Here is a 15824-nt window from a genome sequence, read left to right on the forward strand (position 1 = left end):
AGATGAAAGTTTCAGCCTGTCTCAGCAATGCAGTTTCTGTGGCTTGTGATCAGTTCTACTAGCGGGATTTTTCTCTGTGTCACAGCAACCCTTTTGCAAGGATGTTTTTCTTTGCTTGGATGAGTTGTCTGTCAGACAAATCTTTTACCCACTTGTCCACATCCTCGGTGCGGCATCCTTCTCTCGTCTGGACGCTTAGAATTTCCGTATTTTGCTGGTGTTTCCAACGCACAAACAAGTGGGTCAAACTTCCTTTGTTGCCTGGTCTTAGACTTTCATGCTGTGCTAGACGAGCCTTCTTAGTGAAGTCAAACACCTTTTGAAGAGTATTCTCATCTGGAAACATTGTAAGTCTCTGTCAGATCCGCGCCTCTTTTGATTTTTAGCACATCAATGGTAAAAAAAATGTTGTCTCACCCCGTTCATTGAGCAGCTGACTCTGTGCCTTCTGCAGGAAGGCACCACTGACGATCTTGTCAGTGATGCTAGTTTCAGTCATTGTACAAAAGAATTGTTTATAAGGTTGGGGAAACCTGCATTCAACTGAGACTGCAGAAGTCATTTGGATGAGTGACGAAATGTTTCTCTCACTGAAAACCAGATGAACAGAATCAACTTTTGGGGATCTTTTTCTAATATTTTAATTAGTTTGGTGATCTGAAACATTTAAGTGTGACAATCATACAAAAAAAGTAAGAAATCAGGAAGGGGGCAAACACTTTTTCACACCACTGTATATCTCACATTTTTAAACATAATTATAAATTCACCCAAAAACCTTTCTAATGAAATCATGAACCCCTTCTCATTGATGTAAGAGTACCACTATTTGTAGCATACAAAACAAATTTCCCACGTGTGGGACTAATAAAGGTTATCTTATCTTATACTGCTAAACACAAGATGCCCTGAGAGATAGCCACTGAGAGCTCACAGATGTCAAAGCTGAGCTCCAAGGCAAACACAAATTGGATCTATAATTACTAGAGATATCTGATTTCATCAAAACTCCAACTGTTTACCACCAAATGCTGAGACATCACGTACTATATTCACTTTCCATATAACACATGTCTTCATTCTGTTAAGGCCTTGGGGTCTACACTGCATGCACTATGTGTGCTAAGCGGTTTGTCTGTGGATGCTGTTTTAAGAATTTTTTGGTGAACAACAAGCAAGATGTAAATTAATAAAATTGCCTTCCATTTCTCAAATGATGATGCTTCATCTATCCCGTCTATAAGAATGAATAATTATATTTAATTTATAAGTTTTTACAAACAGTGTTGTTTTTGTAGTGAATTGGAAACAGTTCAATAGTTGTCAGCGGTTCAATCTTGGGCTTATTCTGTCACCAGACTGCACCGATGCATCAATCCATGTGGGTGACTGTGTCTATTAGAGAGAAAGCCTTGTATGTATGCAGCAGGTGCTGTATGAATGTCAGTGTGAAGGATAGGGGAATAGGGCTTGTTGCATGCATCAAACATCACAGTTGTTTTAAAGTCTCAAAAGAAATTCCTTAATTATTTTAAAAATCTATGCCACTTTTTTAAAAGGTAAGACAGAATTTTAATTATAAGTATATGTAAATGATATGTAGATGTAAATGATTAAGATTTTACCCACCATATCCTATATACAATACAACAGTCAACAGTTATTTCCCAGACTCTGTTTTGTTTTGACAGAGTCAAAATAAGGTATGTTGTGCTTTCTTGGCCATTGCTTGATCTCTTGGCTCCGTTCACATGGGTGTTTATGTATTTGTCGGTAAGCTACGGGGCTGCTGATCCTACTGGGTAACAGTGTCTTGCTTTAGAGAAAAGAAAATGAAAATGGTGACACACGGTTTTAAATAGGCCTTAATTTACTGACAATTTGTTTTTTATCTCAACCACACATTTACTGATGAGAAATGTCATGGTGTCTGCTGGTATTGCTGCCAAGCTAAGCTCTAATGGTGCTGCTGTTTATGATACCCAAGCTCACTGTTTTTTCAGTAACACATGTAAATGTTTGATGCTGTTGGCTGTTGCAGGATTAAATTTCTACTAGTCTTGTCAGCACTTGTTTTTGATATTTATCTAGTCTTCCCTCATGGCTTAGCTCTTGTTGATAAATCTTTAATACATTTGGTGTAATTGGCTTCAAGTATTTTAGTTTATCAGATTTTCTCTACAGATTTAAAATCTTATTTTGAAAGGATAATTAACTCTGTTCACTTAGTAAATGATTAAAAGATGTGTCTGTTGTTCATGCATTATACAATTCGACCTAAACCACGGTCCCGTTAAAGTTGTGAGGATTAGCTAATCACACTTCATGAACATGTGACCGTTATTACTGTCTCTATGCCAAAACTGAAGTTATAAACAAGTTTAAAAAATAATTGAGTCTGCATATGTTTGCTGGGAAATTGGAGTTCTGGGAGTTTTACCTACCTTAGAGCCTGCATTGTGTGCTGTTCTCCTACTAGCCAGATTAAATAAAATACTGTTCAACCTACACATCGAATCTAACATTCTTACCAACACACATTGTCTGCTGAAGCTAGCTAAATATGTTGACAGTTGCTTTTAGAAACTGTTGGGTTGTTTGGCTGTGTTTTGTTTTTTGAGTCGTTACCCATTTTCATTGTAAAGAACCTTCAATTCACTGAATCTGAATGAACAGCCTCGTACACATAAGAATTCATCCTGCTACTTCTTTATGCAGTCACATTATCAAGAATACTACTGGTCCAGTTCCACTAGCAGACACACATGCTTATACTGTCTCCACTATGTTTGCCAGATGATGGAATATATTTCAGCTCATAAGGTGTTCCTTCTCTTCTGAAAACATTCTCATTCCTATCATTCTGGTACACGTTTATCTTGTTTTGATCTGTCCAAAGAGTTTTCAAAGATTGTTTTTGTTTTCCAGGACTTTTCAATGTTTTCTGGGGTTGCAGAAAATTTCTGAAAAAGCCTGGCTTCCTATTCTTTAGTGTAACCAGTGGTCTGCATTTTGCCATCGCATCCACATTGCAGACTTTTATAATAATATACCTACTTCCTCTGGAGTGTTCTTAGTTATAAACAAGACTTGGAAACAATACATTTTAGCATTCCATGTTTCTGGAGTCCTTTTGATGTTGTTAAGCTAGCCAGTGCATTCCCTGTTTTAAGAATGCACCAGATTATCGATTTGCCCACACCTAAACCTGGTCATTTCAGTTCATTGTCAAGATACTTTTGAGCCTTTGAAAATGAGGGCCTATGTATAAAAATGGCTGTAATTCCTTCAACTTAACTGCAGTGGTGTGCTGAGGTAAAATATAAAAAAATTATATTTCTTAGCACAAATTTTATGGACCTAATTGTAGGATTCTGCCCAAGGAATAAAACCAACACGTGGTCTTTAGCTATAGATATATACACATCTAGTTGAATACAATTAATATGAATTCCATCTACCCATCCATCGTTTATTTTTTTGATAAATTATGTTTTAAAATTAATAATAATATATTACTGTTATTTATCTTACAGTTATGGAGTAACCAATAGAAAAATGCAAGCTTTTTAACGTGAGGCAGTTTTTGCATACTGATGCGTGAAGGGAGCAGAACCCACGGGGGTTACTACACTGACAGTTGCTTTCATATATCCCAGAGATGAGAGAGCCACATCATGTTCATATGACGTTGGGAATGCACAACTCTGCGAGCAGTGTTGGATATACATCTTCCACAAGCAGCCAAAACTTGCCCGTAATGCCTTTAGCCATTTTAGCTGGGTTTGTCAGGTCAGATTCAGTCATCTCAGAATGTCATTTTTTTTCCTGAAAAATTCTCAAGCTAGAAAGCCTTTCATGTTACTGTGACAGCCAGCAGCTGTGAGTCATCATGTCCTTTGCTTCAGGATAACCGCATAACGAAAAATGTTTTTAATATGACGAATAGGAAATGTTATATATCTTATAGTCTAACATATTTTTGTTTTATTTTATAAAACAAGTCTGTCTTCATTTGCACATCAAATAAGGTTGCACAACAAATATAATGAGCAAAACAGTTTACACAGCATGTAAGATGTAGTGGTACAATGTACTGAGCAGAAGGCAAATTGAAGCCATAAGCAAATATTTAATTATTTTTGTGCAGACTGTGTGCATATGCTCATCCGGGGCACGGAACTTTGAAAACAAAGGTTATACCTGCTTTTGGCAGTAATATGTCACCACTTTGTACTGTTGTGAAAAGTACCATGAATCAATATTGATATGATAAATCTTGCAGGAACCTTGGCTTGTACTGAAGACACACAAGTGGGCCGTTGTACTTCCCCAGAGTAAATAGGGGTGCAGTGGTGACAGACACTGTATCAGCCATTATATGCAATATTTTCTACATACTGTGTCGACCTATAAGTGCTTTTGAGAGCTCTTTGTATGCCAGATTGTATGACCTACCGTAACAGAGGCACCCCTGTCTTGTTGTTTCGAAAATCTTCAATAATGACTGTTCACAGTGCAGCAAAAATAAAGCCCAAAGTACACAATTATTGCGACATTATTCAGTAATATAAGCTGCTTTGCTTACCTTATTCAAGTGCAAATTTGAGATCTGGCAAGTACAGCATCGGCTATGCTTACCGTAAAAGCACTTGATTGTTTGTACTTTCAGGCATTTTACTTTTCGGGCTCTGTGAATAAATTGATAGCTGCTGCTTTGATGTTACTAGCTGTTCTGCTTTGTCGTAAATGTTCTTAGGGACTCTCTTCATCGCCGTGACAGGTGTTATGTTATAGTTATGAGTGTGTCATGTTGGTAATTTCCATACTTCTGTAAATAATTTGTTGAGAGTGTTTATATTATTGTGGCATATACTATGTGCATCTATCCTTGCCAGTATGGTGGTGTTAACTCATTTTCATCTTATCACTGCATGAAGTTTATTTAGAATATTATTATATTATATCATTCACACACAGCGATTCTCTTGCACCAAAGATTTAATATAGACTATGAAATGAAAATAGAACATGCTTGAGTTGAGCATTTACAGAAAGCTATTGTCTTTTTTTTTAATTCTATGTATGATGAACCGAGGCACACTGCATGATGACATTGTAGTGACCCATCAGTCGCAAATTATTCTGGCCTAAAGCATACCCTGCTGTATTGTCCTTTTGATTACAGCTGACAAAATGAATGCCCTGTATTGAATAAAATTTCAAACTAGTCGTTGAGATCATAGGCAAATCAAGAATGTTTTTAAAAGGTTAAAGAGAACCAAAGTTTCACAGTGTGACTCTAAAACCTCTAAAACCTACATTCATTTTTATATGCAGTGTATGGGTACACCCCGTTCTGTTGGAATCATTAGTGTATACAGTTAATTTTCCTCAGTCAAGTCTCGTTCATCCTTCTGTTGAAAATCAAACACAGCCCATAGCAACTCAAGGGAATGGATGGATCCCAAACTGCAGGATTAATGTTAGATATCTTGTGCTTACCTGGCTGCAGCCAGATGGTGAACTCATCATTGGCTTCATTAGAAAGACAGACTTTTGTAGTCATATTCTGATGGAGCTTCTGATGACCATTGAGGTGTAATTAACTAAGGGCATTGCTTGGGTAAATGATATTCTCCCCCTGTAAGCCAGACCCTGCGTATTTGTTAAGAAAGTTTGAAGTGCTGCCATTATTCTCAAACAGGCTACATTTTAAAGCCCTTCGAAAGTCTCTAGCCAACCAGATGATCAAAAGCAAATTGAAAGTTGGGACACTGTGTGAAATGTAAATTAAAATAAAAATACAATGACTTGCAAATCTCATAAACCCCTATATCAATTCTTTAACTGATACAATTCATGAAAAATCTGAAGAAAAAAAATCATTTTTAATTTGATTGCAGCAACACATCTCAAAAAAGTTGGGACGGCCAATAAAAGGCTGGGAAAGTAAGTGGAACTAAAGAGGAAGTAGTTAGTAGTAAATAGTTAGGTTCATTTGCAACAGGTCAATAAAAGTTCACTGTGCCACAAATGCAGGTGAAAGTGCTATCATACAAAGGAGCATTATGTGAGCATGATAGAGAAATGTTGCTGTCGTCCATGGCCTAAGCGCCTTAAAAATGGACTGAGGAAAAGTTAAATGTTGTTGTCACACAAATTAAAATTTGAAATTCTTTTTGTAAAACATGGATGGACACTATGTCCTTCGGACTACCCTCCTGAGACCGAGCCTATTCATTTATGTCTGCTGTAATGGACATTTCTTTTTGGTCTATATCTTTTGAATTATTTGAGTTTCCCCACTAAGTCCTGATGTGCTAAATAGTCCCCTATTTAACACATCACGACTGTGGCCTTTCCAATGATATTTCATGTGTTTGGGTGACCTTGTTTGGCTCCAAAAAGAAATCACAAAAAAAGTTAATCTGAAAGATACTTTTTTCCTGAGTTCTCAGGAAGTTATTGGTAAGTGGGCCCAACCAGCTTGTTATCAATGCTGGGTTCAAAAGCCAGTTTGGGGTGATGGTTTGGGGTGCACAAGTGCCTGAGGAGCTCATACCCAGAACATCCGGACAAGCACCATCAATGCTGTACACATCTTTTTTTAGAAGACCTTGCGAGACAATGCCAGACATCATACTGCATCTTTTTTTCCCCAAGTGGTACATTTTGTTTGAACTATTGGTATGTTAAAATGTTCTATTGAATCTATAAGATATGTAGACCATTGCATTATGTTTTTGTTTTTTTAATTTTACACAATATTTACACACCTTTTCAGAAATGGGGTTATAAAAAAGGTTAGCTGTACCAATTAAATAACCTAACAACTGTTAGTATCCAGCGACAACCAGGCAAAGGCTGTGAAGTGACGGTGCTAAGCACTGCACTTCCAGGTGTTTCTTTTACTTTAGCTTCACAGGGTGTTGCTGTCACATTGTCACACCTCCAGTGTGTTTCTTTGAGCTTCCTAAAGCCATTTTGCACTAATAAACATTTCAAAACTGTGAGGAATATGCCCAGTAGTGAGATAAATTATTTTCTTGCACTGTTATTTGATGTAGTATTTTTGTGACTAATGGGTGAAAGTGGAAGAAGAAAAGTTCACATAGAAGGAAATTACAATATTTATGGGAAATACTGCAGAAAGGTCATGTTTTTCAGAAGCCAGCCACTACCCTCACACATCCTGGAATCATCCATGGCATTTCAGCTGCGTACACAACAACGGAGCATGGGAATTATGTAGCAAGTTTTTTGTGTTATAAGCAATGGAAATGCAGCAGTGAACAAGAAGCTCATGGTAGAACCGCTGTCATGTCCAAAGCAAGTTATAGAGAAAAGATAATAATAAATAATGAATTGTTTTCTTTTTGTAGTTCCTTTGTTAGTTAATGGAATGAAACCTCAAAACCACTGACCAACCTCTTTTTAAAAATTTGTATGCCACGACCGCCAGACAAAACAGGGATGGGTCTTTGTTCTGACATCAGCTGGCCAGACCACAAATCCTGAAAGAATGGCCATTGCTCCCACATGGGATCTCTGAGACTGGTGCTTATGCACATCTGTTTTGGTTACTGTCTGCAAATTATTTGTCAAATTTCCCATATACATACACATATTCTCATATTACGTGAATTTTTAGACATATTCCTAGTTTTGTAAATATGCAGAAGTTATAGATAAGGTTAAACACCACAGTCAGTGTGAACTTGTCCTTTTTAGCTCAATGTATGGCTTCAGAAGTGTTTACAGTTGGACTCTTTTATTTGAAACAGAATTTCTTCACATACACTAGTGATATAAATTGCAAAAGACAAGGGCGGATGCTGAGGCTCTTGTATGTGGAAAAAGATATTTGACCACATCTATTATTATGGTGCAAGGTTAAGTACTTGCAAAATGTCTCTGCTAATGTATTCCTGTCTTGGTGAGCTAGGTTCTTGTAATAGATTACAAAATAAATGAGAAAAGGAGATTATTTCAAAGCATGATTGCCAATCAATTTGTGTAATTACAGAAAGTCACGGCGTTGCCCTGCAGTAGAGCCAACACAGCAGTGGGTCCAAAGGGGATGTTAGACAGACTGTAAATCTTGTAAAGGCTTTGGTTCATGAAAGTGTTTGATAGTAAGAAAACTAATTGGAAGACAGTTATGAGAGAGAGAGAGAGAGAGAGAGAGAGAGAGAGAGGGTGAGGATAATAAGAACCAACTCAATGGTCAATGACCAACTGTTAAAATTAAGTGCAGCTACGGTCAGGTCTCTGTCGGCCATGTGCTTTTGTGATGCTCGCAACATAAAACAACTACAGTGGTTTAAACAATGCTTAAACAATGCTCTTCTATTGTGGCTACTATACATGGCTATACAGTATAGCGTGTTGAAAGAGTACATTCACAGAATTCCTGTGACTCAGTATAAATTTGGAATTCAGTTTATTAATCTATCTATTAATTTATTAAAGTGTTATAAGTCTGTCTGGTGTAAAACCAGTATAAACAGCATAGTGTCAATGTTAGGGGATCAACATCAGCCACCATAGCTTGTGAAAGTACTGACATCTTGTTGAATTCAGTTGTGTAAATCCACGAAGAGCAGCAGGTCTGCAGATCACATAAGAAAACCTACTGAAGCTCACTTGCTGAATCCCCCGGTATCTCCTGACTCATTTTACTGTTTAGGTGTTGAGTTAATGTAGACAACAGAAACTAGTTATTTATTTAAATAGCACAAGGTTCTGTTGCCTTTGCACAAAAATAGTTAGTAGAATCATACTTCAAAGAGTAACTTTTTACTTTCTTTGAGTACATTTAACAGCCTGTACTTTTCTCCTTTAACTTGAGTAAAAAACTTGCTTCAGCACTGCAACTATTACTGCAATATTTTTTAACCAGGTATCTACTTAAGTACAAGAAGTCTGTACTTTTGCCACCTCTGGTTCTGTTCTTTTCCTATCCCAGCTTCATCTTCTGTCATCTTAAATCAGTTTGTTTGTATTTTCATTCAGCAGTGTTGTATTTCTCTTCTGAAAAATCCCAAATTGACGTCTTCAAAAGCAAGGCTCTATTATACTGTATTTTGGCACATTTTAAGTTATCATCTCATGAGTGTATTTTAGAGGTCATCATCACCCCAGAATAGATCCTACTGTGTTTCTCAGTGGTGCCATTGTTTTTTAGCTCATCCATGGGCCTACTGACAATAATTGCAGAGTCTATTTGAAGTTGGAGGCACACAGTGACACTATGAAAGAGATTTATAGAATAGATTGCTCAGCATCAAGGCTTCGTGTTCCATTTTCTCTCTGTTTACAATAAAATGCCATCCCTGCAGAAGGGCCTGCTGGTGCTTCAAGTCCTTTTGTGTTGGTCTTTTATCTATCTGATTGTGTATAGGTGTGTTGTCTTTTTATGTGCACTTGCGCATCACTGGGTAAACTTCTAGAGTACAGTAGGTATGTGTGTATTTGTTTTTTGGGCAGGAGCCATGTACAAATTAGCATCTAGCGAAGCCATGGAGTTTTATTTCCATGTCTTGCAAGTAGATTGTTTTTTCCTCTGTAAATATGGGACTTTATATTCACTGCTAAATATTTTTACTTATTCTGATGCAATTCAAGTGGGAAAAAGGCATAAATGAAAGAATGATTCAAAATGACAAGGAAAAACTTGCTGCATTGGCATTAATGGGGATTTATCAGCACAAGAATATACAGTCAAAAGAAATTAAACCTTTTTTAATTCCAAGGTTTTACGTATGGTGATATGATAATCGGGGGGAAAAAGAGCCCTTCTGAGCCTTAAGAGCTTCTAAAACACCTCAGGTATAAAATAACACACAACAGTTTCCATCTTTTCTTTACTTATTTACCAAAAGAAAAACAATCTAAGTGCACCCTATGATGCAGTAGCTTTTAGAAGAACCTTTAGCAGCAATAGCATGTAGTCATTTTCTGTGATTTTGTCAATTTCTCACATTTTGGCCCATTCTTCTTTATACCTTTCTTTCAGTTCATTGAGGCTTGTGGGCTTTCATTTTTGCATAGCTCAAGGTTCCACAACAGCATTTCTATGAAGTTGAGGTCTGGACTTTGACTGAGCTACTGCAAGACCTTGATTAATTTGTTTTTCAGTCATTCTGTTGTGGATTTGGTGGTATGCTTGGGATCATTGTCCTGTTACATAACCCAGCCAAGACTTAGCTGTCATACAGATAAGCTCTCATTTGACTGTAGAATAGAATACTTTGGTATAAGAGGAGATCATGGTTGGGTCAATGAACGCAACGTGCTCAGGTTCTGTGGCTGCAAAACATGACCAAATGTCACGCCTTCACCACTGTGCTTGACGGCTAGTATGGGGTGTTTTATGTTGCGATGCTGTGTGCATAATGGCTAAAGACATTATTCCAGAAGTCTTGTGGTTTGTTCTGATGCAACTTTGCAAAGCTAAGCCTTGTTCTTTTTAGAGAAAAGAGGATTTCTCATGACAACACTCACAAACAAGCCCTACTTTTTCAGTCTTTTTATAATTGTACTGTCATGGACATTTAATGCTGACTGAGGCCTCTACAGTCTGAGATGTAGCGCTTTGGTTTTTTGCGGTTCCTCTCAACATTTCACAGTCTGACCTTTCGGTGAATTTGAGATTCCTGGAAAGATTGTGGCATTGTGTTATGGCACATCTGAATGCCCCAGGGCAGCAAATTGCCACAATCTCTGCTTTTATGGCACATAGCCTGACTTGAAGTGGACTTGGTGGGACATCCACTCCTAGGAAGTCTGGCAGCTGTCTTGAATGTTTTCTACTTGTGAGTTGTCTTTGCCACTGTGGGAGGATGGAGAAATTGTTTAAATGTCCTTACAACAGTTCTCAAATTGATGGGCAGCAGCAAATGCTTCTTTAAGATTATTGCTGATGTCTTTCCTCCTCGGCACGGTGTTAACACACACCTGAATGCTTCAGACCAGCAAAGTGCTAAATGTCCGCTTATATAGACGTGTTTGCGTGGGCTGATTGTCAAGTAATCAAGTGCATTTGATTAACAACATCTGACTACTTCTTACCTTCTTCCAATGGAAGCAGTAAGGGTGTACATCGTTTTTCAGACATTGCATTTTAGTTTTTGTTTAATAAGTAATGACACTGCGTAATATGACATATGTTGCTCTTCATTTAAGGTTGCTTTTACCAAATTTTAAGACCTTGTCTGATCAACCAACTTCTGTTATTTATTTTTAATATTTAAAGCCATATAACTGAAAGAAGGTACAATATATAATCTTTGTACCATGACTGTGCAGTGGTACATTTGCCATCTCAAGAATCATTTGGCTTAAAAAAGCATTACAAGTCTAGTTAATATTCATTTTGAATGAATATACTATATGTTTAAATCTAAAGCTGTGTATTTTATTCGAATGTTTTAATTAAACTCATTCAGAATTACCCAAACAGAAACTTGTCAGTGAGATAACACTTTATATTCAGTAACCTTGTTTAGATACAGAGCACACAGCCTCTCTGAGCATATGCTTATTCACGCGGACTTCCCGCTCACCATCTCCAGACAAATTAATTCCTTGGAGTTGCCTTCAGCTGCAGGTCTGGCCAGAGCACAGCTGTTACAACCAACTGCAGCATTTTAAAAACTCTCTCAGCATTTTTAGTCATTCAGTTTGGCAAACTATCCGGGACGCCTAGATTCACTGTAGATGATAAAGTACCTAATCATCCTTTACCCTCATTAATGAAACACCGAGGAGAATGCAGTTTTTCAAATTTACGCAGAACTATACATTTCTGTCACTGCAGGCAAAATCTATACTAATGATCATATCATTGTTCTTCTCTCCCCTGCCCCAACTTCTGGCTTGTCATGCACTGCTAATATGGACATCCACGCAGGCTCAGGTCAGTGCTATTCATTCTGTACGTATACTCTGCTTTAGCTAATGAAGACAGAATGCATGCCGGATCTGTCCAAGTCACATATACTTCTGACCTTTCTAGCCCTTCGGCCGAGAGAAAGAACAATAGTTTGATTGGTGCGAGTGCAACACGAACAGAAGTAATTTATCCGAAGTGCATTTAGAGGATACATCATCTGCTTTTTAACTGGAGAAATTCACACTGCCAAGATGTCAGGGCTTCATTATATCGTGAACAGTTTTTTAAAGTGTTCTAAAAAGAAATTGAGTCAGATGATATTATTGTATTGTTAATCTTTAAAAAAAATGATTTTAGGAGTCTTTTAAAAGGAATAAAAGAGCCGCCTGTTTGTCTTTCGTCTGTAATTAAGTGTGTGTGACAAAAGTTGTACTCGAAAGGTGGAGTGGTTTGCATTGGAACCACATATCAGGAGTGATTGGTTTGAATCCCACGGTCGTCTGGGGCCTGTGTGTGTGGAGTTTACATGTTCTTTCTGTTCCTCTGTGGGTTTCCTATTGGTACTATAGCATCTTCCCACAGTCCAAAGACATACATGTAAAGTTATTGACTGACTCTAAATTAGCCATTGGTGTGAAATCATGTGGGGGGGGAATTACAGAACAGAGTGCTGTATGAATGTATATGAATGAGCGATACGCTCTAAAAAGGCGAGGCTGTTCCTATTCTTTGTTGCGCTGCACCTGCTTTAAACTGCAATTTACTCCCTGTGTGAACCTGAACTGAGACGCTCCAGCCCGGGTTGAAAAGTTTGGGATCAGTGATGAATAAATAGTGTAGCAATTGAGGAAAATGGCTTAAAAATCACTCTTTGGGTGATAAAAATTAGCCCTTCAGCTGGTGCTGTGTTTCTGCAGTAGTAGCGGAGCATGTGTGAGAAGAACAGTTGCCAGTTTACCAAGCTAGGGGCATCTGCAGGGACAGATGGGAGATGATGACGTGTGTAATAGGCATCTGTGTGGCCCACAGGGGAGGGAATACTCGAGAATCATTCCCTGTCTCTATCTCAGCACACACACACTCGTGAGCGCACGGTTACACCCATTACAGCTTGTCATAGCTTTCTCCACAAATTGTCCTCAAGAGTGCACCTTTAACTGTGGCAGACAGTTACATAGATTGAGAGTAAACATGTGTTTACAGGAGCATTGTGCTGGCTGCTCCCTTGGTTCAACAGACATGCCAGATTCAGTGGCTGAGTGGAGAAAAGTGAATAGCCTCAAAAGCGAGCCAATTACATCATCAGCTGAAGGGCCCGTTGCCATGCTCATTGTCGTTTTACGCACCCCATGCTGTTCTCTCCATTTCACGCGCAGGTTTATTTTAGTGTGGAAAAAAGACTTTTCATCTATAGCTGTATATAAAACGTCTTTCAGCACCTCTCTGTAGTACAGCCTTCATTTTCTCTAGCTACTCTGACTGTCCTCACAATTTGTATTATTTTGTCAACTTTTAATTATGTTTAAGCCTCATTTATGCTCTAAAATATAAAGAACATCGACTGGCATAAAACTCAGGCGCAGACTTCAAAACATCTCAAGAATACACAAGTGCTTGATGGTAAAAATAAACAAAACATGAAGGTAAATGCTACCACATGTAAGAAATTAAGCCTGAAAGCTCAAAGCGGTGTGTTTTTCTATCTTTACCAAAGGAAAACCCAGGTGAGATACTGTTTCTGCTACAGAGACACCTCATTAGGTGTGAAAACTAAAAGTGTTCCTACATTTTTGCTATAATTGTAACAACCAACTCTTCCTTTTGTAGCATGCTTGTGTGTGGAGGGCAGGTGGGGTCACTGTGTGTATGAGTTAATTTGTATGCATGTCTAGTTTTTCAGGTCACATGCTTAGTTGCTTTCCTTCTATTGTTTATTATACGTGTCCTTTTCCTCCTGTGTATGTGTGTGTATGTACATACAGGTGTATGAGGCTCTGCCATGCTACAGTGAATGCAGCCAATACGAGTGGAGGGCCGAGCCATGGTCCATTTGTACCATCAACACTGTGGACGACCTGCCTGCCTGTGGGGAGGGAGTCCAAAGCCGCAAGATCAGGTCAGTGAGTAGGTTAGGTTTAGAAGACTGCTTGCCTAGCGTTGCAACAATGGAAAGAGAAGACTGCCAACGATCCTAAATCTGGCACTCTCACTGGCCCCAGCACTCGCAATGCCAAGGGAAAATAAACAGTCAAAAACAATCCACAGCTTCCTAATGAGTGTCGATAGATTTTTGTGCACTGCCTTTTAGTGCTACTTTAAAAAGCCACAGAGAAAAAGAGTGAAGTATTGACATTGCTGTTGGATTAAGCATCGTCGGAGAGAATAGACACTGATTTGGGCAATTGTGTTATTGTGTCCAAAGAAACTGATCTGGACTTGTTCAGTGTGAGTAACAGAAACTAATTTGCGCTAATCAACCACTCAAAAAGAAGAGTTTTTACAATACCTTATGTACATTCTCTTCTTCTGAGAATAGTCAGCAAAATTTTGTTTGTACTTTGTATGTAAGTGTTCTAAATTCCCTTACCTATAATTATTGAATGTTTAAGGTTTGTACATTTATCATATTAGATAAATGTACAATAATGATGTAAAAATATCAGTACTTACTGTAAAATGAATGACCAGGGTAACAGGAATGATCTATTACATGATTAACTGTTACTCCTTTAAAGAATGAAAAAAGACTACTAATAATAGATAATGATGAGCTATTAGAGTTCATTATTGAATAAATTACTTAAAAGTTAGATTATCACTACTTCTATGCGAGTAAAACTAGGTAACAGTCACTGGTTCATCAGTTATCATGAATTCACCCACTTCTGAGAGATACAAATAATGACCTCACACTAGTAAAGACTTGTTTAAGCAGGAGATCCGACTGAAGCCAACCATCCAGCTGGGAATCTTTTCTCTCTGCTGCAGGACAACAATTCCATATCATCTTGACAAACAATATGCTACTCTTCCTGAAATGTAATTAAGCCGTTTTAACGAGGAAAAATCTGTAGTTATATTTCGAGTGAAAACAAACTACCTTGAGAATTTTACCTGACCCAAAAACATATAAACATGTAATCTAGTGTGAGTCATAAACTCAGAAATGGGTTTTAAAACTCAAAAAAAAGTTGTGCTTCTGGGGCCCTAGAGACTTATTACACAGCTGCATCTGCTGCGCTCATAGGTGTGTAAAGAAAGGAACAACGGGGAATGGGGAAGACAGCACTGTGGAGGATAGTCTGTGTGATCAAGAGGAAATGCCACCGAGAGCCCAGGTCTGCTATCTGGCATGCCCCAATGACTGTGTCATGGCGCCCTGGGGACCTTGGAGCAACTGCCCTGTGGTAAGAAACAGAATTTAGTGGCCGTTTCTGCTGTTATTTGACAAATTGTCAGGGAGTAAGTTGCTTGATTTGTTGTTTTCATCTCAACTGTATCCATAACAACATATATATATATATATATATATATATATATATATATATATATATATATATATATATATATATATATATATATATATATATATATATATATATATATATATAATAAGCTGCAGGTAAAAATGGACAAATACCCAGCTGATCAAACAACGTATTTCATTATTGCCTTTTATTATTTTCTAAAAAGGGCAAAAAACATGTATGTGCATTAAGTTCTGCATTTAACTATCAACTATCTGCTGTTAACAGGCTCACAAATGCTTAGATGAGCTTTATGGCCTTCCATAAAATTATTTGTGTCATTAGAAACCAGGTGTTTTTGTAACATGTCACATTACATGTGTTTATCTAACTTCAGTATAGCTTAATATATATAAATATATATTCATATTCACAGTGAAGCACTGTTCTGTACTTGT

General features: G+C 37.7%; 1 protein-coding gene across 1 annotated transcript in view; it reads left to right on the forward strand.

Annotated features, from left to right (window-relative positions):
• The first annotated feature begins 13828 nt into the window (after positions 1-13828).
• Positions 13829-15824, forward strand: part of LOC113007991 (thrombospondin type-1 domain-containing protein 7B-like) — a 28435-nt gene continuing 26439 nt past the window's right edge. Inside the window, exons 1-2 of the mRNA XM_026145083.1 lie at positions 13829-14015; positions 15147-15306. Coding sequence (XP_026000868.1) covers positions 13870-14015; positions 15147-15306 — 306 coding nt within the window. The 5' untranslated portion in view covers positions 13829-13869. The remainder of the gene's footprint in view (positions 14016-15146; positions 15307-15824) is intronic.

Source organism: Astatotilapia calliptera, chromosome 16 (genome assembly GCF_900246225.1).
Source record: "Astatotilapia calliptera chromosome 16, fAstCal1.2, whole genome shotgun sequence".
Classification (NCBI taxonomy): domain Eukaryota; kingdom Metazoa; phylum Chordata; class Actinopteri; order Cichliformes; family Cichlidae; genus Astatotilapia; species Astatotilapia calliptera.